Source organism: Pantherophis guttatus, chromosome 2, assembly GCF_059756535.1.
Source record: "Pantherophis guttatus breed Tessera chromosome 2, ASM5975653v1, whole genome shotgun sequence".
NCBI lineage: Eukaryota > Metazoa > Chordata > Lepidosauria > Squamata > Colubridae > Pantherophis > Pantherophis guttatus.
Window position 1 is genome coordinate 208,890,896 of NC_142064.1, and position 26,061 is coordinate 208,916,956.

Sequence of the window (26,061 nt, forward strand, 5' to 3'; positions counted from 1 at the left end):
TTTCAAGTTCAAAATGGACAGTATTTATTATGGAGGATTTCTGTAGTGAAATGGGATGAGGAAGTGAACAAGGATGTACATCATCTTGATCAGACAGGGCTTAATTCTACAAAAGAAACAAGACTCTTAACATTCAGGAGTTTGCATGTTAAAGACTTCACAGACAACATTTGTTACTGCATTTTAACATCCCCTCATGTTAACAATACTGATTGCAATGAAAATGATTTTGTGAGCTCTTTTGCAACTAGGAGCTAACATGGTCAAATGATGAATGATGGGAGGTTTAGAAAGCCAATCAAGAGGCACTCTTTGAAAGAACTGTTTATTGATACTGAAATCTGTGTTTTACTTCTTGGTTGACAAAAAAAAAATCATGGTCCTTTAAAAAATATCTTAACATTTTCACACATTCTCTTTCCATTCTTTTAAGTGCTACCTAACCCAGTTCTTCACCTTTAGTTGGCTATCAAGGCAAGAAATCTCAGAACTTGTTGCCCCACATAAAAAAATATCTCAGCCCAAAGGAAAGGAGGTTAATGATCTCACCAAACAGAAAAATTAGGCATCAAAGGAATTGTCAGTCTCCTGCACACAAAAAAAATAAAAATAAAATAGTAGTAGTAGTAGTATGCAACCTACTGTGGCAAAAATTTACCTGTGGTGTCTTGAATACACTGGTTGCCCATTAAAGACAAAAGCTGCTTTATACTTTGAACAATTGTAAATGGAAGTGAAGAAAAACAAATCAAATTTCCTTTTGGAGTCCTATGGAAAGTCTCAGACAATGCTTTCCTATCCAGTATTAACTGGCAATCTAGAAGCAAGCTGCAGCCTGCATCCTTTCACTTAAAAAAATCAGCAATGGCATTACTATTATTAAAAGGGTTTAACTGCTGCCTCTACAAGAGGGAACTTAACAGTTTTATTTGGCAGGGTTTAAAATTATGAAACCCATGGATATTGGAAAATAAAAGTGAGTAACAAAGATTTTTTTTGCTTATTTAATCAATATTAAATTGCTTATTTCAATCAATAACTAATTCTGAAAGAAAAAAAAGACGACAAATAATCATTGACAACAATCACTGCCACCAAGTAAAACTGCAATTGAGGAGAATGCTGTACATTCGAAGGGGTTGTTCTGTGATATTTTCGTCGGGTTTATGTGATAATTTAGCATTTAGAACTCAAAGAAGAGCAGATTCGTCAGATTGGAGAATACAAGACTCCATTCAGATTAACCAGAATTGCCATTAAAGGAACTAAACACAAGCATTGTGTTAATAGCCACAATGGCAGCTGTAGGCTGGGGCAAATTTTATAGGTCTTTTTAAGGAGATGCTCCTTATTGAGCTGCATCCTCCTTCCTCCCCTGCCAGTTCTGAGAAGTTCTTAATTTCAAAACCTTTTTGAAGAGATGAAACAACTTCTCAGGTCAGTTCGACAATTCAGTTTTCACCAAAAGAGTCCTAAGACCTGGCAAAACCACAGGTGGCTCACAAATGCTGGAGGAAGTAGCCAGGAGGCATAGTGTTTTGTTCCTGCAAAACAGGGAACGCTACAAGGGAGGGCAGGTAAAGGATCATTAGCAGCTCTGATATGCAGGAGCAGGCAGGCAGATGTAAATGCTTCATGGTCACAATTGAGAAGGGGCATCTTCAAAGGTAATGAGGCTGGATTCTTGGCTGGAAGCTTTTCCAACACTGGCAGAGTCCCGGCTTTTTTCAGGTAGCAAGGGAGTATCGGCCTTGGTATTTTCTTCATCTTCATCCTCCATACTGGGCCAGGCTGACTGATCTTCCACACGCTTCAATCGTTCATTCAGTGCCTTTAGAGCCAGTTGTCTACAGAATGAAAAAAATGGTACAAAGTTTGAACAGTCTATCATGCATTCCACGGAACAGGAATTTTCTAGTATTAGTTAGTGAAGAGACTAAAACCACTTTAAAACTCTGGGGATATAAACAGCTCAAGACTGAAAACAATTCTTCTTCCCCCACATCACATCCATCTAATGCAGACGATGAGTGTTTTGTCACGTGCACTATATAGATTCCTTCACATTAATATCTATAGCAATATCCATTTAACATATATTATCTATTAATATCTTTAACTCTTCATTTGCCCACTCACTGATGACAACTATTAGTCAGGTCTCTAGTAATGTATCTGTCTTCATTCTTAACAGTATGAAAATAGATTGTCTTTCAATATAAAATGCTAACATTTAATATAGCCTTATTCAAGTTGACACTGTCCCGATGTGTGACACTTGACGTTTCTTAAGAGCATAACCCCTGGTGGAAAGCATGTTACAATAATGCAGTTAACTAGTTTAGGTTGCAGTTTACATACAGTGTTGCTTCAAAGTATTTATAGTTTAAAGAAAATGCACTTATTAAATTATTAAAAAATAAACAGTTCAAGACTATAACTCAAGAACAAGAGTAACAGTGTAGTAGTATAACTCTTATTTTATTGATCTATTAAAGCAATCCGATTCATGGGCTACATGCTTCATTATATACTATATAAAATTTCAATCTATTCAATCTCGTATAATTGTAACAAAATGACTGATTTGTTTTATACATAAGGGTTCTACAGCTTTGCTAGACAATCAAGCATTCCATACTGATTTTTTCCAAGGAAAAGATGAAGTGAGAGAAAGTTTGCTCTGGTGGCCCTGCCATGCAATCTTGATCTTTCTCTCTTAAGGAAAGGACCAGAGAACATGATAAGCTTACAGTTATTTGGCAGCTTCCCCTCCCCAACCCCCTTTGTTTTGTTCTAAGGCAGGAAAGGTAAAGCTCATCAGTTTGGCCCTGCATTTCTGGGGTGTCTTTCTGTGCAGTTGTCCAAACTCTGCTTTCATAGAGGAATTTAGAAGATAGCAGGGATAATAATGAAGTAGTCCAGGGTGTTGTTACTGACTGAATCTACATGTGCTTTGTTAAGACTCTCACAAACAATCCAAAATAAAAGTTTTAATAGAAAATACAGTGTTAAATACCTACAAATGTTAAGTTGATTGGGCTGGAGGTCTACTTGTTTCTACCCCACAGTGCTTAAGATTTCAGTCGAAGAACATTCTTGGCCAATTTTGTGCTTAGTGCTCTTGTTATGTTACAAGTACATAAAATAATTCTGGTAACAAACTTGTCACCGTAGTAATTCACTTAATCATAAAAGGGATGACTAATTCGCTCGTATTTGAAAGTATTAGTTTGTGATTCACAAGTGCAAAGTATTCAGAATATATTGTTTTATAAAATCACAATGGAATAGAAGAGGAGAAAACAATTTTCTTTTAAAAAAATTAAAACCTAAGAAAATAGTTCACTGTGTACTGAATATATTTGCTTTTAACTGAAATTTCTCTTAGGGTAATGAAAACTAGTTTCCCCCTTTTCTCTTATGACACAGGAACAAGTACTCCAACTCTGTATTTATTCTGCATTTGTATTGACTGTTCAGAAACCACAGTAACAGCAGAAAGCATTTATACTACAGGCATAAGAGAATGTGAGCTGAAATATCTAAATTACAACAGATCAAATAGTTATGCAAGAGAGCTCAGAAGTGCCTGCAAAGGCAATTAACCGAAAGCACATCTACAAAATGCACATTTTTAAACTTTTAAAAATAGATATAATAGTTTAGCCTTATAAATAAAAACTCTTAACATTGAGCTTCGCTTTACATAATTACATTTCCTATCCAGGGTATGTAATGTTTAATATTGTTAATACAATAAAACTATTAACTACTCCTCAAACTGATTCTGTCCTGTTTTGCTCCACTATATTCATATTAACTTCACAACATAATAATTTAAAGTAATGTTTTCTTTAATACAATTAACCCGCTGAGGTGAAAAACAGTATAATGTATAAGAGTTACTTAAACTTTTGAACAAGATCAAAATTTTCCAGATTTTAAACTCAAAATAATCAGAACTAAACAAAAAGGGCAGTTTTTTTAAACGCTTTAGATCAGGGGTGTCAAACTTACGTCATCACGGCGTTGCCACATGATGTATCACAACTTTTCTCCCCTTCGCTAAACTGGGCGTGACCAGTGCGTGATGCATCCAGCCAGTGGGCCGAGAGTTTGACACCCCTGCTTTAGATGTACAGATAGTCCTCAACTCACGACCACAATTGAGCACAAAATTTCTGTTGCTAAGTTAGTTAAATGAGTTTTGCTCAATTTTACGACCTTTCTTGTCACAGTTGTTAAGTGAATCATGCAGTTGTAAAGTCAGTAACACAGTTGTAGTTAAGTGAATCTGGCTTCCCCATTGACTTTGTCAGGTCACAAAAGGGGTCACATGACCCAGGACACTGCAACCGTTATACATGCCACTTGCCAAGAACCTTGATCACATGACCAAGGGGATGCTGCAACAGACGTGTGAATAGTTATTTTTTTCAGTGCCATTGTAACTTTGAATGGTTGCTAAATGGATGTTTGTAAGTTGAAGACTACCTGTGTACCAAAAGTCTAACATATGTATTGTGAATTTCCAAGTCTACAATTCCCTTTACCGAGTATAAATTGCGAAGTAATGTCCTTTTGGCTCTTTTTAGACATTTTTTGGTGAATGTCATACTTAAACAAAAAAGGCCAGGTTTAAACTCTAAACAATGCATATATAGTTAGGATGCATTCACTTACTTGTGTGAAGTTCCCAGTTAATTCAATGGATCATTTTTAAGCGTTTAGACATATTTTTTATGGAAAAAGCAAACAATGTAGAGGCAACCTTTTGATTTCATACACACAATCATGTGAAATTTTCTTAGCAGTATTATAGAAGTAGCTTACAAATGCTTTCTCCTGAAATAGTTTATTTTCAAACCTAGTCCTTTGCAAGTTTAAATAATGCAATCAGTACTGTTAATAAACTGCAGAATCCATTGGCAAATTTTAACTACAGTGCTGTAAATAGTAATAACAAACTCACTGCATAGTATTCGATTCTGTTGACTACTGTGAGATTACCTTTATATAAATATGTAACCCCATAAAAGTCTGGAAAAGAATTATTTAAATCTATGTTTAAAAATAAACTTTCTTACAACTCACTTTTCCTAGTGTTGGCAATACTGACAATAGAAAGTCTAAAGAAGTAAGCTGGAGGCCTCATTAAAAGAATTCAGCTGGATTCACAGTTCTCTTGAATCTCAACTATAACTTCTTGTTCTGGTTTAAATATTCTCCCTCTCCTTTGCTGCAAAGAAAAGGAATTGTTTTAAAATGCACAGGAACAGGAGAGATTATCTTTTCACTCTTACTTTTGCTTTGCATGCATCAATTTGGAAGGGGATTGGTATCTTTGATAGAATATTCTGAAGACAGAGCTCTCAGTAGCAGTCGAACAAACAAGAAAGCTCAATAAATCAAAGGTATATATTTTTTTCTCAAATACATAAGGCACATAAATATAAAACTTCAATTTAAAAAGGGACTATTTTCAATAGTTCTATCTTGGAAAAGTAGCAACAGTTCACTTAGTTCCTCCCTTTTCCTTTCCAACACAGATCACATAAAAGTTTAACCTAGATGTATTTCAAGAAAAATTACCTCCTTCGTTCAGCATCCTGAGGATCTGTTCCCGGCAAGCTGATAGTAATAGAAGAAGGGGCTCCAACATCATAACGTTTCACTGTTTTCCGGCAGACTTTCACTTTGACTAAGATGGTGTGCACAAGATTGGCCAGCAAACCAACCACAGGTTGTAGGATCTCAGGGAAGAATGTGGCAAATGCAAAATGGTCTGACATATCGCCACGCCCTCGGCTATGCCTCTGGTAAAAACGCAGGTATACCCAACTGGAAAGAACCCCAAAACCATACGAAGCCAAAATGTTGCTTTCAATAAGAGTGGTCAGTCTCAAAACTGAAAGAATGAGAAGCAAGAGCATGGGAACAACTTTCATTCGCACCTGAGGTATCTTTAAGACAGTACTGTCACCCATGGTTTGCTTGAGGGCCACCAAGACACCGCCAAGGAAACCCAGCATTCCATAAATGCGAACAGAAAACAAGTAAGGCAGACTGAAGGTCGCCATGTAAGTAAGAAGATAAGCAAAGGCCCCCAGAAGCCCAACTGAAATATTCACCACTGCAAAAAAGATCAAAAGTTCCAGGGCGCCCCAGAGCGGCTCCAGCAACCTCCCTGCCACCACTATAGTGGCCAGGCTTACGCCCACATCCCAAATATGCTTTTCCACCAGGCTGTGGGTTGCCAGCGTCCATATCCAAAAGTTGGGTGGGAAGAGATATCCGGGGGTCACACCAAGTCCAAAGACCGTGTCTACAGCAAAGGAGAGAAGGTAGAGCAAAATGACAATGGCACATATAGATTTCACGACTACACTGGTGCTGGCTAACACAGCCAGGAAATGCTGTCTTGCTACCGGCAGGTATCTGTTCATGTTTCCCCTTCGGAACCGCCGTCCCACCAGTCCAGAGAATTCGAGCCAAGAATCTGGCTTAGGGATGAAGATCCGGTGGCCCGGAAGCCTTTCTCTTTTCCTTAGCGCAAACGCATTCTCCGCTCCGTCATCTTTTGCCACATCGCACCCAAACGGAGTTGGGAGTCCGGTTCGAAATGGACGGCATCCGTTCCCCAGCGCCCAGCTTCCCTTCGCTTCTGGAGCCACGGAGCCGCTTTCCCCGCAGCACCTTTAGACCACCTCGTCCCACCGAAAGAGCCAAAGCGGCTTCTCGGGGTAGAGAGAGAGAGAGAGAGAGAGGGAGGCTGGCCTTTTAGCGCCTAACAGACGGCCAAGGCTCCACTGGGCCGTTTTGAAGCAGCAGGAGATGGAGGCGCTCGCAGCCCCATTCAGCCCAGACGGCAGGAGCGGAAGGTTGCCAAGGAAGGCCTCGCTTCGGCCTCTCTTCGCCGGAAGGAGAGATCTCCCCCACCCCCCACCTGCCGAGTCGCTCTCTCGAGGCCGACGCCCGGCGGCTCCGCCCCACGGCGGCACGCTCGCTGCGTTCTTCCTGCCGCCGCCGCCGCCTCCTCCTCTTCTTCCAGGACGGCCTCTCGCTCTCGCTCTCACCGCCCGCACTCCAACGCAAACAAACGGTAGGGCTGCGCACGCGTGACTTGGTGGGTGAGCGTCTCCGGGTGCATGACGGGAAGGGGAAGCTCACCTATTGCGCAAGGGTGATTCCGGCATGCACTGGGACCCAAATTCTCGCGCGAGAGATGGGGGGGGGAGGGGAGGCTGGGTTGCAGCGCGCGAAAGAAGGGGGTCGATGAGGGTGGGAGGAAGGGAAGGTCCCCCGTAATGAAGCACACCCGGTCGTGCAGTCTTGTAACAAGTGTCCCGTGAAGTCCTATTTAAGTCCAAGTGGAATTGATCTCTATGAGGGGTTTTAGGGAAGGATGGTTTATGAAGGAATTAGGCAGCGCTGCTCTGTACGGGCAGATTTGGGCAAATTCAAGCTCTTTTTTCTTTCTTTTTGGAAGTGTTTCCAAGCTTTGGTCATTTTCAAGAGTGTGAGCTTCAGCTCCCATTGTATTGTACAACCAGTATGGGCATTTCTATGAGTTGAAATCAGTGGTGAAATCCAATTTTTTTTACTACCGGTTCTGTGGGTGTGGCTTGGTGGGCGTGACGGGAAGGATACTGCAAAATTCCCATTCCCTCCCCACTCCTGGAGGAAGGATATTGCAAAATCCCCATTCCCTCCCCACTCCTGGGGGAAGGATATTGCAAAATCCCCATTCCCTCCCTACTCCTGGGGGAAGGATACTGCAAAATCCCCATTCCCTCCCCACTCCTGGAGGAAGGATACTGCAAAATCCCCATTCCCTCCCACTCCTGGGGGAAGGATATTGCAAAATCCCCATTCCCTCCCCACTCCTGGGGGAAGGATACTGCAAAATCCCCATTCCCTCCCCACTCCTGGGGGAAGGATACTGCAAAGTCCCCATTCCCTCCCCACTCCTGGGGGAAGGATATTGCAAAATTCCCATTCCCTCCCCACTCCTGGGGGAAGGATACTGCAAAATCCCTATTCCCTCCCCACTCCTGGGGCCAGCCAGAGGTGGTATTTGTCAGTTCTCCGAACTACTCAAAATTCCCGCTACTGGTTCTCCAACTGCTCAAAATTTCTGCTACCGGTTCTCCAGAACCTGTCAGAACCAGGGATTTCACCCCTGGTTCACACACCTAGAAGTCGCCAAGCTGGGAAACCCTACTTAGATGCAAAGGAACATAAAGAGCAATTTCAAGCAAGAAGTTTCTCTGTTAAAATGATTGTAACCCCCATCAGTATAAGCGGATGTGTGGCATATCCTCTTAGGATACTTGTAGCTCTTGAGCATTGGAACTGCTGGAAATGCCTAATTCAGAGAGAGTGCCACAGACCTGCTAGATGGATCTGGCTGAGAGAGAAAGTCACAAAGTCAGTGTGAAACAGCTTTCATGCCTTATGAAGAACTAAAACTCACAGCCTCCCAGTTTCTACATGGAGGCATCATGATAAGTGTTTCAGGGAGTGTTGATGATGCCCAAATAGGTTATTTTAGAATCAGTCATCTGATTCTGCACCCAGTATTTTACTGTAAAAAAATTGGAAGTGAACTGGATATCAAGGACATTCTCTTTCATATTTGTAATGAAATGTCATAAGAAACGTTGTAAATATTCCAGAAGTACCTACAGTTACTATGATGAAATAATATCCTCTGCTGGTTTGCATAATGGATATTGAGAAGTTGGCTGAGCACTGCAGAATGGAATACAGAGCTCTTAAATTTCTTAAATTTGCTCACATTCTGTATCTTTGGGATGGCGATAGCATAATTATGGCCTTAAATTATCAAGTTGCTTGTTAGAAAGATTGGCTTTGTATTCATCAAAGAGATTTTAAAAATTCAATTTCTGGATTGTTGCTAGAACATCCAAACCATGAAGCTTGGTATTTATTTTTTTACAAACACAACATTGTCTTACTGGTCCTCTAACTATTGCATTGATATGGCCCAATAACTTTTTTCTACCTGAGATAACAGTTTACAGTTGTCCCTAAGTGTTTTAGTGTTCAGGTAATGTTTTCTCTCTCCTGTTACTTTTTCCCCTTAAGGTAGGGGTCCCCAAAACCTGGGCTGCAGCCCACTTCTGGGCCATGGCCTATTTGGAATTGGGCCACACACGTGGCTGGCTGAAGCATGCGTGCACAGCTCAACTTGCATGATTGATGGCCAGCAGTCAAGTTAGAATCTGCCAAGCTCCTACTGGCCTTTTAAAGTTGTTGTGGGCAAGCTCCTTGCTCCAGGGACTGGGTGCTGTAATGCTTGAAAGGAGCTTTCTGAACAGAAGCCTAATAACATGGGTTTAATGCTCTTTTGAAAGAGTGATAGTTGTGTGCCACACAGAAAGTTTATTTAAACTGGGAAAGAGCCAAGCTCCAGCAGTTGGATATTGTGTTACCATTGAGTATAGTTGTTTTGTTTTTTTTGCTTCTGCTGTTAAGGGTTTTTTCATGGCCATATATTTTACTTCTTATTTTTATTATGAAAAGCATTAGCTTGTGTATGGGTATTGCAATGACGAGTCTCTGCAGTTTCCATAGTTATTTGTGCAATTCTGCATGGTTACTTATGTCCCCTTAGTGGGCAGGAGGAATAGGTCAGTGGTGAAATCTAAAATTTGTTACTAACGGTTTTGTGGGTGTGGCTTGGTGGGAGTGGGTAATGTGACTGGGTGGGTGTGGCCAATTTTTTTTTACTTTTAAAACCATTTTTTCTACAACCTCTTAGGCGAAGAGGTTGTAAAAAAATGCTTTCAAAAGGCTCTGACTTTTGAGCTGAGTTGCCTGATCGGCAGAGGCTTTTTTAAAAAAACTCTGCCGATCAGGCAACTCAGCTTGGATCGTCAGAGGTATTTAAAAGGAAAAAAGGGTTTTTTTCTTTTAAAAGCCTTTGACAATCCCAGCTGAGCCGCGCGATCATCAGAGGCTTTTTTTTTTTAAAAAAAGCATTTTTGGCCGAAGAGGTTGCAGAAAAAATGCTTTTAAAAGTAAAAAAAAAAAGCCTCTGATGATTGTGCGGCTCAGCTGGGCATGGGGGGGAGGGCAGGGATTTTTGCTACCGGTTCTCCGAACCACCTGACTCCATCGCTACCGGATCGGGCAATCCGGTTCGAACTGGGAGCATTTCGCCCCTGGAATAGGTGCCATTTTGCTTCTGATGTTAGCAATGATGATGGCGGTTATTACAAGTAGTTGAACACAATTGTTGCCCCTAAATTCAAATTTGAGCCTGGTGCCAAAGCTGATGAAGAAGACCAGACATAGAGTTAATTTCCTTTTATTGAAGTGCTTCAGCAAAAGGGGTCCCAGCTAGCAAAATGGAAGGACCTCAAAGGATTCATCAAGTTTTTATGCATTTTTCAGCACAAGATAAAGAAGTATTGTCTATAGCAACAAGTCACTAGCCAATTCAAGAGCAATTTAGTCCCCTTTATACATTTTTCTCTTGTATCGGCTCCCAAAAGTAAATCATTCACATATTGTAAAGCTGAATATTCCTTCACCATGATGGCTTGTAAAGGTCCTTAGTCAGGCATTGGCCAAAGATGGTAGGACTGTTCTTAAATCATTGCAGTAGTCTGGTCCATGTATATTGTATGGGGGACACCTGATATTGGATCTTACTATTCAAAAGCAAAAATTGGTTGGCTCTCTTCTGCCAATGGGATGCAAAAGAAGGCATCCTTCAAATCCAATACTGTGAACCACTTATCTTTTTGGTCAATTTGTACCCAGAAGGTATATGGGTTGTGTACTACCATATGGAGGGTAAGGGTATTCTTATTCACCCCTCTCAAATTCTGGACAAAATGGATGACCCATCTGGTTTCTTAATGAGTAGCACTGGGGTATTCCAAGGTGAAGATGATTGGGTCATAAGCCCCCATTCTAAGAGGTTCGTAAGGCAACCTTCCCAACGGGGATCATCATGTTCTTTTTCTAATTTCTGCTCCATTGCGCCCCCCCCTCCCCTCATCAATCTGCATTCTTCCAGTGTTAGAACATCAATCAATGTCTGAATATCTGCCCGGTTGGAGTTATGTGTTCTAAAGATAGAAAGAAACAGAGAATACATTTTCTCTGGGTTTTCCCTGTAACTGGGTGCGGCTGACGTATGCAGAAATACACAGTCCTGATCACTGATCGGGAATTTGTTTTAGACTATTAATATACCTTTCAGCCACTCTCACCCATCTGGGGACCCTCCTCTATTGGCCATTTGTACCCTCCAGTTGAATCCAGGCATGGTAGATCCCAGACGAACTCCCAGATTGTTGTCCCTAAATTTGGGTCTGAGCCTGGCACCAAAGCCAATGAAGATGACGACACAAGGTGCAGAGTTAATTTCCTTTTATTGAAGAGCTTCAGCAAAAGGGGTCCCAGCTAGCCAGAACCTCGAACAAAGGATTCACCAATGTTTTATACATTTTTCAGCGTGAGATAAAGAAATATTGTCTAATAGGCACTCTAGGAGTTATCTAAAAGGCACTCTAATGGCTTAGTTTCAACTCTATACCTTAACTCTATGCCTATTATGATATGCAAGACAGTCAATTCTTGTTATCAGCCTTTAATCAATTAGCATTTAGGCAGGCTTTGCATGTACACACTATCCCTTTTTCCTTTGAGTGCATGCTATAACGTAGCATTGTCACAACAGCTGACTCACTACAATTACATGAATCATCTGCTCTAATGTGCCTGTTCCTCCTAGCCATCTATCAGTTTCACCATCCTCTTGCAGCCCCAGTCAGAGATAAAGCTCATCTGTTATTTATCACTATCTTGTACTATACTTTCCCTCTGCTTTTTACCTCTCAGCCAGCCTATTACTGAACACTGATTTTTGCAGATGAATAGTTCTATAGTTCTCTTTTAGAAGAGAACTATATCCATATTTAGAAATAGCCTGAAAGACAATTTGAAAGTGAAGAAGAGGGGTTATGCCAAGCACTTGGAGATCTCCTTGCTTCATCTTTTAGCCTTCTGGATTTATAACTTGTCAGCCAGGCTATTTCTGAACCCAGAGTTAGAAGACATTCAGAAGAGCGCTTATTGAGAAATAGCTTCAGTGACTGGCAACAGGTGAAGAGAAGGGGTTTTAAAGAGCATTGGGAAAGCTCCTTCTAATGTAAAGCTTTAGCATTTGCCACCTATTGGTCTGAAAGGTAGCAAACCTCACAATTCTCAGCACCCATTCAAACTTGCACCATCTGCTGGCAAATAGTATTTAGCTCAGCTGTAGCTGCTATAGTAAAAATTATTAATGATATGCTTGTTCAGATTTTGGAAATATAATATTCTAAACACTTTGAGGCCGGGAATTTGACTGCCCTGCTCTAGAGGGATTCTATTCCAGACTGCAGGCAACAGAGAAGATGTGCTTAGCTAATGTCATCAAATGGTATTTTTTAATAGATAAAATACAATGTGTGCTCACCCTATCAAATCTCAACTGAATCAGAATCGGAATAGAGCTGGAACTTGGAGATCTTCTAGCCCAGCCTCCTGCTCAAGCAGGAAATCCTATACCATTTCAGACAAGTGACTGTCCAGTCTCTTCTTAAAAACCTCCAATGATGAAGCACCCACAATGTCTGAAGGCAAGCAGGATGGGCAGAAATAACGGGAGCCAGGTAATACTTCATGTAACCAAGCCTTATGCCATGAAAGGTGGTAACCATTTATAGATGGTAACTCAGCATCTGGGCCTTCACCAACCAGGAGTGGCATGGATCTAAAACACAGGATCAGGCTAACAGCCTAAAGACCTGTGCACTTTCTTATGTTACAAGATGGGATCATGCTTTGGTCAACTCAGCAGGACATGCCCAATTCAAGCCTAACTCGGAGGAATCTGAGCAACTTTGTCCCACAGAATAATTTTTATTTATTTATTTATTTATTATTATTAAATTAATTATTTGCCAGAATAATCCTCAGAAGAGCCCGGCAGATACATTTGTGATCTGTCAGTTAAGCAGTTGGCTAGTTAATTATCTTTATTCTATCTTATTCTGACTGGCAATGATTTTGACAAATGCTTAAATACTGAATTTATACATTAGGACATAACTCATACATTGTTTGAATGCCAATTGTATAAGAAAGAGAAAGACTAATCTTTTGGATCATACATTAGACAAACAGCGTATTGGGATCAATTCATTAAAATGCCATATTTTGTGTGTGGCCAGAACCCAAATTTTACAAAACTCAGTCCCTTATATGAACAAAACAGTGCAATTGAGAACTATAGTACATACATAGATCTGATTGAGGTAAATTGTAGAGGGGACACAGAAATATGATTTATAATTCTTTTTAGTTCTGCCTTTTACTCTGTTTTATAACACATGGTCTTATCATTGTTCTGCATTTTATATTCTGGTATGCCCTAGTTTGCTAATCAAAAAAGTATTATTACAATATTAAAGGATAGGCATTAGGGAGAACAGGAGAGAAAAAAGTCACATACTTTACCATGCAATCTCTTCTATTGGTCAGCTGCTGATACTGCTCAGGCTGACAGATTTCAGAGCTTTTGATATTTTTTAATTCAAGAGTGCTTTTTTAATGGTATCCCTGTGGCCCTTAACTAAGGAAGTCTTTAGATCCTAGTTAATTCCACAGCTATTTGGCACAGAACTATTGGTTCTTCCAACTGTCTGATCATCAGAATCCAATCCTGATTTAAAGTGGTATGTCATAGTATAGGCAATGGAGAGCATAGAATGGAAATGACATTCTTTTAGCAAGTGGTATCCAACATTGCACTTTGATACTAGCCATATCGAGTAAATTTTGTTTTTAGCTTAGGCTTGACATTTTCTAAGTAATGGTTTGCTTGCAGGAGGATTAACACCCCCCCACACACAAATAGTGCTGCATATGTTACTTAAGGAAGTTGGATTTTTGCATGAGTGGAATAAATAGTTGAATTTTTGAAGCTTAGCATCAATACCTGTTTGGGCTATTGGTTACATTTGGCATTTTGATCAGGCCCAATCCATGGCAAAGCACTGAAGTAACAAATAACTGTATGCAGCCCACCTTAACCTCCATTCAGCTTGCTCTCATCATTTCTGCCTTTGTCTTTTCCAGGCAGATGGGCTCCCTTCCAAATAGTATAGCCAAGCATCCTGTTTGTTTTGTAAGAATGCTAATGGGTCTCAATTGTGGGCCATAGACATTCTGGGAAGCAGACATGAGGCTGACCCTTGAGTCTCCTATTTGAAAAACATTAGCATTTTTTAAAGTCCAGGGATCAAGCACACTGGGGGTTACAATGACAGAGACAATAAAACTGAGTACTATGTTTTGGTTGTTAAGTGCATCTCATAAAGTACTTGGGAGAAAAATGGCAGCCATATATAATATAGGTTGTCGTCGACTTACAACAGTTAGCTTAGTGACTGTTCAAAGTGACAATGGCACTGAAAAAAGTTATGACCATTCTTCACACTTCTGACCATTGTGGCATCCCCATGGTCACGTGATGAAAATTCAGATGCTTGGCAACCGATTCGTATTTATGATGTTTGCAGTGTTGTGGGATCATGTGATCACCTTTTGGGACCTTCTGACAAGCAAAGTCAATGGGGAAACTAGATTCACTTAACTGTGTTACTAATACTGCAGTGATTCACTTAACAAATGTGGCAAGAAAAGTCGTAAAATGGGACAAAACTCATTTAAAAAATGTCTCACTTAGCAACAAAAATTCTGGGCTCAGTTGTGATCGTAAGTCGAGGACTACCTGCATCAGACTACCTGATCTTGCAGGAGTAGCATGCAATCACCAGAATGTTATTTACTCTATTATAAAACAGTTCTAAGGTAGAGGGCAGAACTGAAAAATATATAGTATGTAAGGTATTTCTATATAGTACAATATTCTTATGTTTATGCATTACTTGGTTCCTTTACTGGATCAGCTTCCTTATTTTTCTATTAGAGTTATGTTTATCTCTCCCAGATCACATGTATATACATGATATATTCTTTTGTTGGGTAAATGGAAGACGGAATAGTTAATGATTTAACAGAAGAGACTGCACAGTATATCTTGAGCCCTATTTGCATAATAACCTGAAGATTTTATACTGAAAGAAATATTCCAACAAGTCTAGATAAGGTTAATGTGTTATCTGTTTTAAGTCCCAAAGTTTTTAGTCTCTTTTTTATGGGAATCTCTCTATCCTTATTCAAGGCCCAATGACCATCGAGCTTGCCCAATACCAAAGTCAGAGTATCTTATGTTGGGGCTTATATGTAACAAGAGTTCTAGGATGTTTGAAGTCTACAAAAATAGAAGCTTCTAGGAACGCAAGAAGGCTGGTAACACAACCAAAAGAGCACAAGCAAGCAGGGAGCAAGAGAAGTCATAGGTATCTATGAAGGGGTGGATCAAATGCACTGTCTGATTCAGGTGTTCTGTGTTTCCCATCCATTATTTGTTTAGTTCATTATAATCTGTCAGCAGGAGAATTAATATAGATTTCAGAATCCTCACAGCTTCTTTTCTTATACTTAGTTTTAAGTATTTTATTTAAGTATTTTCTATTCTCCATTTCTGTCTCTGTGACAACCAGACCAGGAAATTGTAAAATGGATAATAATTGCCATCTCCATCATGCCATCAATGCCTGTTCAGGACACTGGTATGTTAAAAATAACAAACAAGGTTGTTTAGGCATATATATTAGTCAAACATTTCCACATGCTTATCTGCAAAGCTGACGACAGTTTAACTCAAACTTTATAAAATGGCTTTTCTTTTGGGATATGTAAAAAAAAAAAAAATTAACCCCAGAGGTTCTGTTTTCTGAAAGTGTTTAATCATATGACGTATTTACATTATGAAACCATCCTTCTATATTCACCAGTGATATAATCAGCCATGTTTGGCAAATATATATAAATGGAAATGTACATTAAAAAAAGTTTGCTTATAAACAAAAGGCACAGACTTGCAAATATAACCTTCAGCATATGGCATAGTCTCTGGAAAAGACAGTAGGATGCTCTTATTTTCGAGAGAAATATCAAAGGAAAAAAATTTGAAGTTGCTTAAAGTCAACTCTTTCATTGCTTTTTATTATAGACTGATGGAGAATTGTTAGAAGATCATGTTATAATTCTATTGCCTATTTCTGTTTCTGTCTATGTTATTAGTAAGGGAAAAAAGTTATGGCTGCAAAGCTTGCTGATGGTAAGAAAAACAGCTTTACAATTCTTGTTCAGATATGGAACTAACAGGACCATAAATTAAGCCCCATTTCAGAAATATGACAATAAACTTCAAATAGATTGCAAAACTATTGAGTCTTTTTGTTTCATTCAGTAAAATTTTATCTTGAGAAACAGGAACACCAACTGTCAAATTATAGGAGAATTTTATCTGTCCATCTGTTTTTAACCATTTAATAAGAAAAAAAACCACTGCATTTGAAGTGAAAATATGAACATTATTTAATAACTGATCCTCTGTAATAAACAATTTGAAAATATTTTACAAGGAATCACACACACAATATTTTACAAAGATTTTAGTCTTTTTTAAAATTGTTCAACTCTTCTGTACAAAACAAAATTAATGTAACAAAAAATGAATTATTGGAAGAAAGCTTTTTAAGTGAAGAATGATAGGAATAGGATTCAAGCAGCTATAAGAAGAGCAACTTGACGTTTTATTTTATTTTCTTAACTTAAAATATAATATATATTTATAGATATGTATATTTTTCATTTTTTTTCTCAGATGAGCAGCACCCAACTAGACTACAGATTTACATACACTCCTGGTAACACAGCCAGCCATCTGGTCAAAGCACAGTTCCCATATACATAACCAAACACACACTAAAAAGCTACAAGCAAAATGACCTTGTCATTATCAGTAATCACCTCCTTGTCCCTTGACTTTGGAATCAAATTTTCAAGATCTTGTCAAGATCATGGATCTCCCCCTTCCTTTCCTACCTCTCTACCCTATTGCAAATTTTGTCCAAACTGATTTTAAAAGGAATTAGGCATGTTAGGTGGTTTGAAAAATGACTACATTTCACCTCTGCTAATATGTCTTTATATGAAGAAATCAGCACATAGGGCCAATGGAATTTATTTTTACACAGTCTTTTACTTTTTCTAGAAAAAAAGTTTCTAAATGGGATTGACAAGGTCGAAATAAGAGTCTCTTGTTCTCAAGAGACTGTTCTTTGAAGATTCATTTTCTCCAAAGCATTTTTCCTACTTCTCTGAATTCAGGAAATTGGCTTAATCCAAGTTCATAATTCTTTGCGTGGTTAATAATTACATGAGATTTTCTGTGCTGACGCTATCATGTCAACTGAATATTCATTTTAATTCTTCCAGTCTCATATTTTACTTTTTTTAGAACTATATTTTCTGCTTTAACAGCTTTGGATAATATTTTGTTTCTTGTTTGGTTTTTTCATACAGCCTGTGAAACGTCTGATTTCCTCAGGTGATTGAAGCAAAATGGTCATGCTCTTGGCTTCCTATTTCCCAACATATCTTCCCCTATCAGTCAATCAGCATCATCCATCATCAGTGGAAAAAAAAAAAGACTGGAGGAAGACTTAATGACAATATACAAGTGATTCTGACTGGGACATAGCACCAACCATTCAGACTCTAAGATAAGCTGCAGATAACACAAATTATGTGAAATGGACATTCCAGTTTCTGTTTACACAACCATTTCAAAAGAGTTGGTTGTTGCCTAACTCAGCTTATATTTACATATACATCTGAAGAGCTCATTTTCAGAAGGCAAATTTTGCTACAATAGCAGGGAAAGAGCAAAGTATTTCTGTCCAGACCTGCACATATTGCAATATGATTAGCTCATGCACAAACATCGATCTCACCCACCCCAATCCTTTCTCCCAAAATTGGAATCATCAACTTGGGTTGAAAAATGGACCATAGTTCCATCTTCCAAATGGTGATTCTCTAACTCTGGAAAAGTTTGCTCAGAACTTTGCTTCCTTTTTGTACTAGTTGTGAAAAATGTGAGAAAGGATTACTATTGAACATATAGGTAAATAACAGAAAATTCTTTTCTAACCAGTGGTTTTTGCATATATCACAACTGAAGTAATTGGAGGCAGGGCAACCTTTCTCTGACATGGTACTCAGTGATTCCCTGACTGATAAATGAATCATGTTTGATATGTAGTAATCAAGGCAATATCTATACTCTGTTAAGTTCAATATGTCTTCTGCTGTGGATCTGTTTTTATGTTTCACTTCCAGTATTGTCCATTCTGCCATCTCCTTTCCCTTCTGAACTTGAGTCTAGAATCAACTAATGGTGAGGGGGTTATTCGGCTAAAATTGCACCCAGACATTAAAAAATGATGAGACTTTTACCAAAACTGAAGGTGAATGCACTCAAACTTAAGCTGAACAAATGCCATAATTATTAGAAAGGATAATACTGTTCCATAAGTGGTCATCCAGCTAGCTCTGTTATCAGCATTGCTCATATTTTTCTCTCCAAGAGCTTTGCATATCCAGAGAAACACTCGTTCTGAAAGTTGAGAGTCATTATCTCTCATGGCAATGGAGGTATATCAATTCAGTGATTTATCCAATCTGGACCAAGCTCAGGAGAAACCAGTTCTATATGTTTGTAACAAAAGCTGCTTGGGCATAGCAGCCATTGGCTAGAACCTATAATGTAACTAAACCATCTTTTCCCTGCTGTCTCCAGATTTCTTGGCATTTCAGACTTAGAACAACTATTATTATTTTAAAGATATGCATGACTGGAGTTTTAAAAATGTGTTTTAAAGCAAGCAATTCTAAATCTAGGATGAAAAAGAAAGAAGCCAGAGGACCCAAGCAGTGCTTTCATTTGCGACATAAATATCCTCTTAAAATAAGGATATCTAGAAACAGACTCACCTCAAGGAAGGAAAAAACAACAACCCATAGAATTACAAGATATACTTGCACCATTGTGAATCACTTAAGGTACGTTTTTTAATCTGTCTTTGGTTATTACATACATAAACACATCTGTATGTATATGTATGTAAACAACAAAATGTGCTTCATTGTGACTATAAAATTTCATTGGGTATGTTAAAACAAAACAAAACAACCCCAACATCTTGGAAGGCACCAGCCAAAAGTCAAGGATGAAAAGAATACCAATTCAACCCCAGTAAATTTTAGTTTTGAGCTTGAATAATTGAACTAGAACGAAGAGTCTTGTGGCTGACCAAGAGGTGTGTCATGGCCATTAATAGTGGTGATATGGTAAGGTATTCAAAAGCAGGGAAAGGCCATGTTATCCAATCAGCTTCTTGTATGAATGAGAAGCACTTCAGGTCCAATATCATTTCTGTGTATACTTTTTGTGCTCTAAATATCTTTTCCTTCTCTGAATATCTGTTGCTGATGAATATATACTGGCTCCAGAGCACTAGCCAAACAGTCACAGACAAAGTGGCATAAGGAAGACAAGAGGTTTTACTCAGACTAATGTGGAATGAATTTGGGAGTTTTCAGCAAGCACACTACAGACAGTTGCCCACAACACAAAACAATCACACAATTTGGCACAATTTTGTAGTTTCTGCTCAGAAGAGACCAGGGAGATTCTGAGAGACTAGTCACAACCAGTACAATTGATTATCACTGGTAGTATACCCAAGGAATAATGGTGCTATCTTTACCATACATCAGAGTTAGTTAGATTTATAATAGTGATGTAGTTAGTTATGTCTTTATAATCTCCCAGTTTACTTCTGTAGAAATCTATACAAAGCCAATGAAGCAGAACTACTATCCTTAGCACCAGTGCAATTGTTGTGCATATAAGCAATCTTGAAAAAAAATGTAGACTTGGAAGTCTTTTTAGCTGCTTACTTGAAAACGAGGATTCACTTGGGGGAGAGTTATATGTACACAAAGGAATTTGAATGAAGTTAGCTTTTGAGAGATTAAGAATTTCCTAGTCTCAAGAGCAAAGTTTACTGAAAAGCAAGCAAGTGCACCCTTGGTTCTACTTCCAGATTTGTCAAGTATTTTTTTTTCCCACAATCGGTCCAAGCACCACATGTTTGCACTTTGCAGCCATAATTATTACAGCAATATTATGCTTTCGACACTCTAGATGATATTATGAGGACCACAGAAATCTTACTTCTAAGAACATCAGTAAATAATTTTGTCTGATATGCCTCCAGTATTGTCTGAGGAATGGGTTGCATTCAGCAATTGTATACCTTCCAAGCTGCACTATTGTTTACAATTAAACAACTGGTGGGGCTACTGTAAATGGCAGAGGCTGAATTAACATGTAAATTGTGAGATCAGGAAGCTTTTCTCCAAAATTCTGGTTTAGTACTAAATCACGACACTAAGACCACAGGAAGTTTGATTCAAACATAATCTGAAGTTGTTAATCAAACTGGGTTGTCTTCCTCTTTAGAAATCTTCAGGTTGAAGTAATGACTTACAGTTTGCTTTCCAGATTTTCTTGTAACAAAGCAAGTGAAATTCATAGCGCTTGAATAATTCATAACTGGTGGCATTTTTGGATTAAAAGAAGTTTAGATTAAAGAACTGAGCATATGAAGTTGAAATGAGCGCATCACTGTGTATAATATTTTAGCAGGCTTTTGTAACAGCAATCAGCCTTGTGCCAGAGGGGGTGGGGGAAACCATGCAGTTCTTGGTGTGGCAATCAACTGTTTCTCCCTGATGAAGTTGCATCATACTGTTCTGCAGTTCCCCATATTGTTCAGAAGATTCTGGCTGTCCTATAACATCAAGCAGGAACAAAACAAACTAAACTAAACTAAACAAAACAGGATTCTTCTCACTTTGCTGGCTATTTCAAGTGTAGAGGCAGTGCAGTGGGGTATATTTGGCTGATGAGAAGGATCTTCTGGAATTGTCAGGGGACTGCAGGCATTTCAGTTCATAATGTGAAGCAAGATGTATTTGTTACCATATGTGCACCAATTAATAGGCACAAAGACCGGTAACCTGCTCAAGACAAATCCTAAAAACAGCCTTTTTTTAAATGATGCCAGTTGATGAATTATAGCATTATACTTTCTTTTAATTCTTCAATCATTGCAACCACTTAAAATAATCCCAGACATGAAATGTACGCTTGCAGAGTCATCAGAGGTGCTTTGTGGAGTCTGAGCTTAGTGGCAGATATTTTAACAGCCATCATTGTGAAGCAGAACATTTTCACTTCCCCCAGCTCAAGTACATAGACACTAAAGAGTGCAGTTAGGTTTCTGCACAAAGTCTATGAAGAAAAACTTTGGCTATCATCTTCATGGGTTGGTTTGGCACACAGTGCTGCCTCCACTAGGGTGGACAATATTCTTTAAAGTTTAGAAGAAAATAAACTGAAGAAAAAAAAACTTCATCTTTGTCTAAGCCATCTCAATAATTGGCTTACCGTAAAGATTGGATACTGCAGAGCTACCAACTGAAGACTTCATCGTGATTTGGGGAGTAGAACAGCTCTTAAAATAGCTCATATTGTTTTTTTCAATTGGTTCAAATGAGAAATGGGGAAGCAGGAAAATAATCAACGGGGGCTGCTGGATTTAAACCATAATTGCATTCTATCTTGCTATTCCTTTTTTAAAGATTGTCTCAGTTGCTGCATCCTCCAACCATACATGGATTACTGGAATGGTATACAAAAGGATCTTCACACTCTTCTTTCTGCCCTGCTTGGTTTTCAAGTCATCTTTACAGAATAAGCAGTTAAAATGAATAATACTGACCTTAACATTCAAGTGATATCCTCTGCATTTGTGTATGTTTCTTTCTTGCTGATAATAAATACTGTAATCTCTCAGGGTAATTGCTTTGAAATCAGATGTTGAAAGATCTGGATTAAACTGTTTAGGATGAAAATAATTCACCATTGATTGGAGATGGGATCCACCTATTGAAAGGCAGAGATAACGGTGGCCTTGGAAAACTCATAGTGAATTGGGTGGAATGATATTGGGGTGATCTTGTAAGATTACTTTGAGTCTGAAAAGCTACTGGAATTGGTTGAAAGGTTTGCTAGGTTACAGAATCAATTTGGCAAGACTACTCCATTTTTTCGGTTATAGTGATCGGTGTTGTTTCTGCAGTTTTCATTATTGGAATGGGAAGGTACATTATTTCAGACAAAATAGTATCATCAGTATTGTTGATTAAATACTTTTAAAACCATAATAAAAGTCCTTCACAAGAAAACTAACAAAGGTCTCCCAGAATTCCACAGATTCAATGGAAAAATAAAACCATGGGGCCATGTTCTTTGTATTTGGCCAACAGCTCAGTGAGTGGAAAGGGGAATAATGAATCAAAGCTCAAGAATGTTCCCTGTGTGGAGAAGATCACGGTGGTCCATGCTTCCCCTTGTCATCTCAAAGCTCTCTTTAGCACAACCTGCTGTGCAGAGACACTGGAAAGGCAAGGATTGATGGAGGAAAAGGATAAAAAAAACCAAGAACAACTTCTGGATTTCTGAGTAAAGAAAGCAACAATCCTCATGAGTGAATGCCAAGGTGCAGCCAGAATTGATGGGACTAGGCAGAAGTCATCCTCTAGCAAGTCTGGAGGGGATGATGATGTGCATAAAATAAAAAGGATGGATTAAGCTAAATGGGCGTTTCAAAGGCAAAATGCCAAGGGCAGCGAATGGTGACTTGCAGTCAAATAGAGAAGAAGTAACTGCAAGCATAACAAGATATTCAAGGAAGGTCTAAAGGAGGCCCCTCTGCCACAATCCGAGGTGTCTTCCTAGAAAAGCAAGAGAGGAAGAGAGAGAGAAAGAAGTTTCTTTAAAGATACTTGCTTTTGCTGAAACTTATATACAGTGTATATACATACATATATACATATGTATGCATATATATGTATGTGTGTATATGTATGAATGTATGTATATATGTATGTGTATATGTGTGTGTGTGTGTATATATATATATATATTTCTTTTTCTTTTTCGTAGGCTTTTATGTGCTTATTCTTTCTAGCCAGAAAGGGCTGTAGAACAGCTTAGCTTACGTAGGTAAAACCTGGCTAGAAAGAATATGATACAAGATATATATAAATATTTGTTTTCTTGCTGAAACTTGCTATATGTATTTTTAAATTTTGTTTCTTTTAAGCAAAATGTTCATGCAAATAAATTTGTGCATTTTCCAAGGCTTTGTCTCCTCTATTCCTTGTTCTATTAGAACAGCTTTGAATATTTAGGATTCTGGAATAAACTTAGTTTTATAGATTCATTAGCGGGAAAAGAATAAATTGTACTGTTTTCAGGATAAAGAACAAAGCACAATGAGGTTAAAAGGACATCCAGACCAATGTATACATACAATAACTCATCAAAATTGCATTGGGTGCAGACATTACTATGCCTCTTGTCATGCACACTTGTTTTCTCTTTTAGTCTATTATTTTCTTTAGAAAAAGAAACAATTCACAAGCAGACAAAAGACGCATTAATGGTTTTCTAGAGTCCAATAACCTTTGTTCTGTCAGTTAAAAGTGAATATTTTCTAGAGGCAGAGGCACAATAAAATGTATTTAGAACGACTGTCAAGACTGAAAAAAGCTTCTTTACAGCTTTTCCCTTTCATTTCCTCCTTCCCTCCTCTTCCTATCCCCTTCCCCTTCCCCTTCCCCTTCCCCTTCCCCCTCCCCTTTCTTTTTCTTTTTTCTTTTTTCACTATTTACTATTTCTCTTTATTATTTTTATTTTCTATGGTTTTTGCTTTCTTAAAAAATTCTTAATATTATATGTGTGTGTGTTTGTGTGTGTATTCCCATTAGTTATCCCTCCTTTTACTTACAGTTATATTATAATCAAAACAGATGTGGGGACCCTTTCGGTAACGTGGCTTCTCTACTAGCTCACATTGATTGCGATCTCCTGGTGGAGCTTTGAGTCGTCAAGCAAATGAAGCAGAAGATAAAGAACGTTAGACAGATTAAAACGATGTGAATTACAAGATTAAAAAAATATGATAAAACAATATTTTTTTAAAAAAAATATTAAAAATAGAATACAAATACTAACAGTGTCAGGCTTTGAAGTGTATTCAAACTGCTTTGGTTTTCACGGCTTTACAGCTTGCCAGTAGACCAGGGGGAAGGGAGGGAGAGACTGGTAGGTGCATTCCAGATGATAACAAGAAATGGTCTCTTGAGAACCAAGGACATTTCAGCCAGTCTTCACCAGATCTTCCCACAACAACACCTGGACACCTAATTGGATAATGTGACCTACACAAATGGGGTGGGGGTGGGGAAGGCAGGATTCTATACTTTAATTATACTGAGTTGCCTGGGAATTCCCTAGAGCGGGTTTTGCTTCGGTCCGTGCCAAAATGATGGCCTCAATAAAGCTTTGCATTAAGAGATTGGATCGTCTCAACAGTGCCTGCTTGTTTGGGTTCGTCAGTTGGAACCTTGACAAACACATTAAATTATTTCCAAATACTGAACTCTTATTCCAATCTACTTTTTGTTTTACATCTTCAAATTCCAGACAGTCCTACGTCTGTGATTGGTTTCTTTCCTTCCTCACTCTCTTGTTTTTGTTTTCCTCTCTCTAAAGTCTGTAGTTGTCTGTAGTAAAGTCTGTAGTCAATGTAAATGGTAGCTGGTGGAAGAAAAAAAATGTGAAAGTACTATTTTTGTGAAAATTTTCAATGGCCAGTATATTTAAGTGGGCTCCTATAGAAATAAAAAAAAAAAAATTCTAAACAAGGAGTAAATAGACCGGGCATTAGATGGCCTTTTGTTTGACTCCTTGGCAGCTTGTCTTACACAAAAAAAATGTAATGCATAAAAGTATATTGCTCAGCTGATTGTTGGGTTGCCTTATAGCACAGGAACAGGAGAGCACTGGAATGTAGCTCTCTCCAGCAACTCACTGCGTTTTGGGAGAGAAAGAAAAGAGAAATGGAACAAGAAGTGTCCTCACTTCCTTTTGAATAATACTGCTTGCTGCTTTTCTCTTTTTACTAGATTCATTTTGTCTCCTAAAAGATGCTTGACAGGGAAGGAGGGAAACTGTTTTCCTTGCAGTTGGGGGAGATGGATGAGGGGAACACATGTGTGTACGTGTATACATGACAACATAGCTCCTGTCTTTCAGTGCAGCTCTCTGGTTCTAGGCCGTTTGTCTTCAGCCTGATCTAAACTATATTTATAAATTGCATACAATGGTGATGTTAAAATTCTGCATGAAAATCCTACATGGCACTGAGGTTCTGCAGGGTCCTTCTTCATCTTCTTGGATCTCCAGAGAAGTTCATCATTGACTAGTTGTCAACTAGTCATGACAACTCTGGATTACTTCTACCTGATGTAATGTATCTCTGAGTATCACTGGCTGTGGAAGATGAGTTGGAGAACATGAATGTGTTTATGGCTTTTTATGGATTTTCCATAGACCTGTTTGGCTATTGCAGGTATAAGATATGTATCTTGAGCACCAATGTTACCTAGCTGAGTAATAAAATGTCTGCAAGCAAACAACTAAGCTCAGAGAACACCAAGGACTCCACTATTGCAGGTATATTATTGGACCAGATGCCCTTTGGTCTGATACAATGTAGATTGTCTTAAATTGTTACAAAATTCGCTTTTACCTTTATCTACATAGTCTACAACAGGGGTCCCCAACCTTTTGGACCTCAAGGACCACCAAGTTCATAATTTTAAATTTCACAGACCACTAATACGAATCCAGCACGCCGCTTGCTGAAGCACCTGGACTCCCAGTGACGGGATGGGGTCCTTCAGGCACTCTCCCTCCCCCCCCTCTCCCCACTCTTTCTCTCTCCCCCTCTCTCTCATTCTCTCTTTCTCCCCCCCTCTTTCTCTCACTCTCTCTCCCCCAATCTCTCTCTCTCATTCTTATTCAAGGGCCGGAAGAAGTGTGGGAGCGAAGCACTACTTGAACTTGCGCGGCAT

At 38.8% G+C, this 26,061-nt stretch overlaps 2 protein-coding genes and 1 long non-coding RNA gene across 5 annotated transcripts in view; 1 reads left to right on the forward strand and 2 right to left on the reverse strand.

The window, feature by feature from the left end:
* TMEM115 (transmembrane protein 115) lies at positions 1 to 7,043 on the reverse strand. Its single transcript, XM_034440374.3, has 2 exons — positions 5,596 to 7,043; positions 1 to 1,847 (listed from the first exon to the last, which is right to left on the reverse strand). The coding sequence occupies exons 1-2, from the start codon at positions 6,447 to 6,449 to the stop codon at positions 1,640 to 1,642; spliced, it is 1,062 nt and encodes a 353-aa protein (XP_034296265.2). The 5' UTR covers positions 6,450 to 7,043; the 3' UTR covers positions 1 to 1,639.
* Positions 6,965 to 26,061, forward strand: part of LOC148115502 (uncharacterized) — a 25,633-nt gene continuing 6,536 nt past the window's right edge. The window contains exons 1-2 of one of the 2 annotated variants that reach the window (XR_015732630.1): positions 6,965 to 7,105; positions 17,527 to 19,068. This is a non-coding gene — a long non-coding RNA (uncharacterized LOC148115502). Of the gene's footprint in view, positions 7,106 to 17,526; positions 20,688 to 26,061 lie in introns of those variants that run through there. The other variant, XR_015732629.1, reaches the window with a different exon arrangement.
* Positions 22,615 to 26,061, reverse strand: part of CACNA2D2 (calcium voltage-gated channel auxiliary subunit alpha2delta 2) — a 676,129-nt gene continuing 672,682 nt past the window's right edge. For both annotated transcript variants that reach the window (XM_034440362.3, XM_034440357.3), the window contains 2 exons: positions 23,931 to 24,019; positions 22,615 to 22,872 (listed from right to left, as the gene is read on the reverse strand). In XM_034440362.3, the coding sequence (XP_034296253.1) occupies positions 22,744 to 22,872; positions 23,931 to 24,019 (218 nt within the window). In that variant the 3' untranslated portion in view covers positions 22,615 to 22,743. The remainder of the gene's footprint in view (positions 22,873 to 23,930; positions 24,020 to 26,061) is intronic.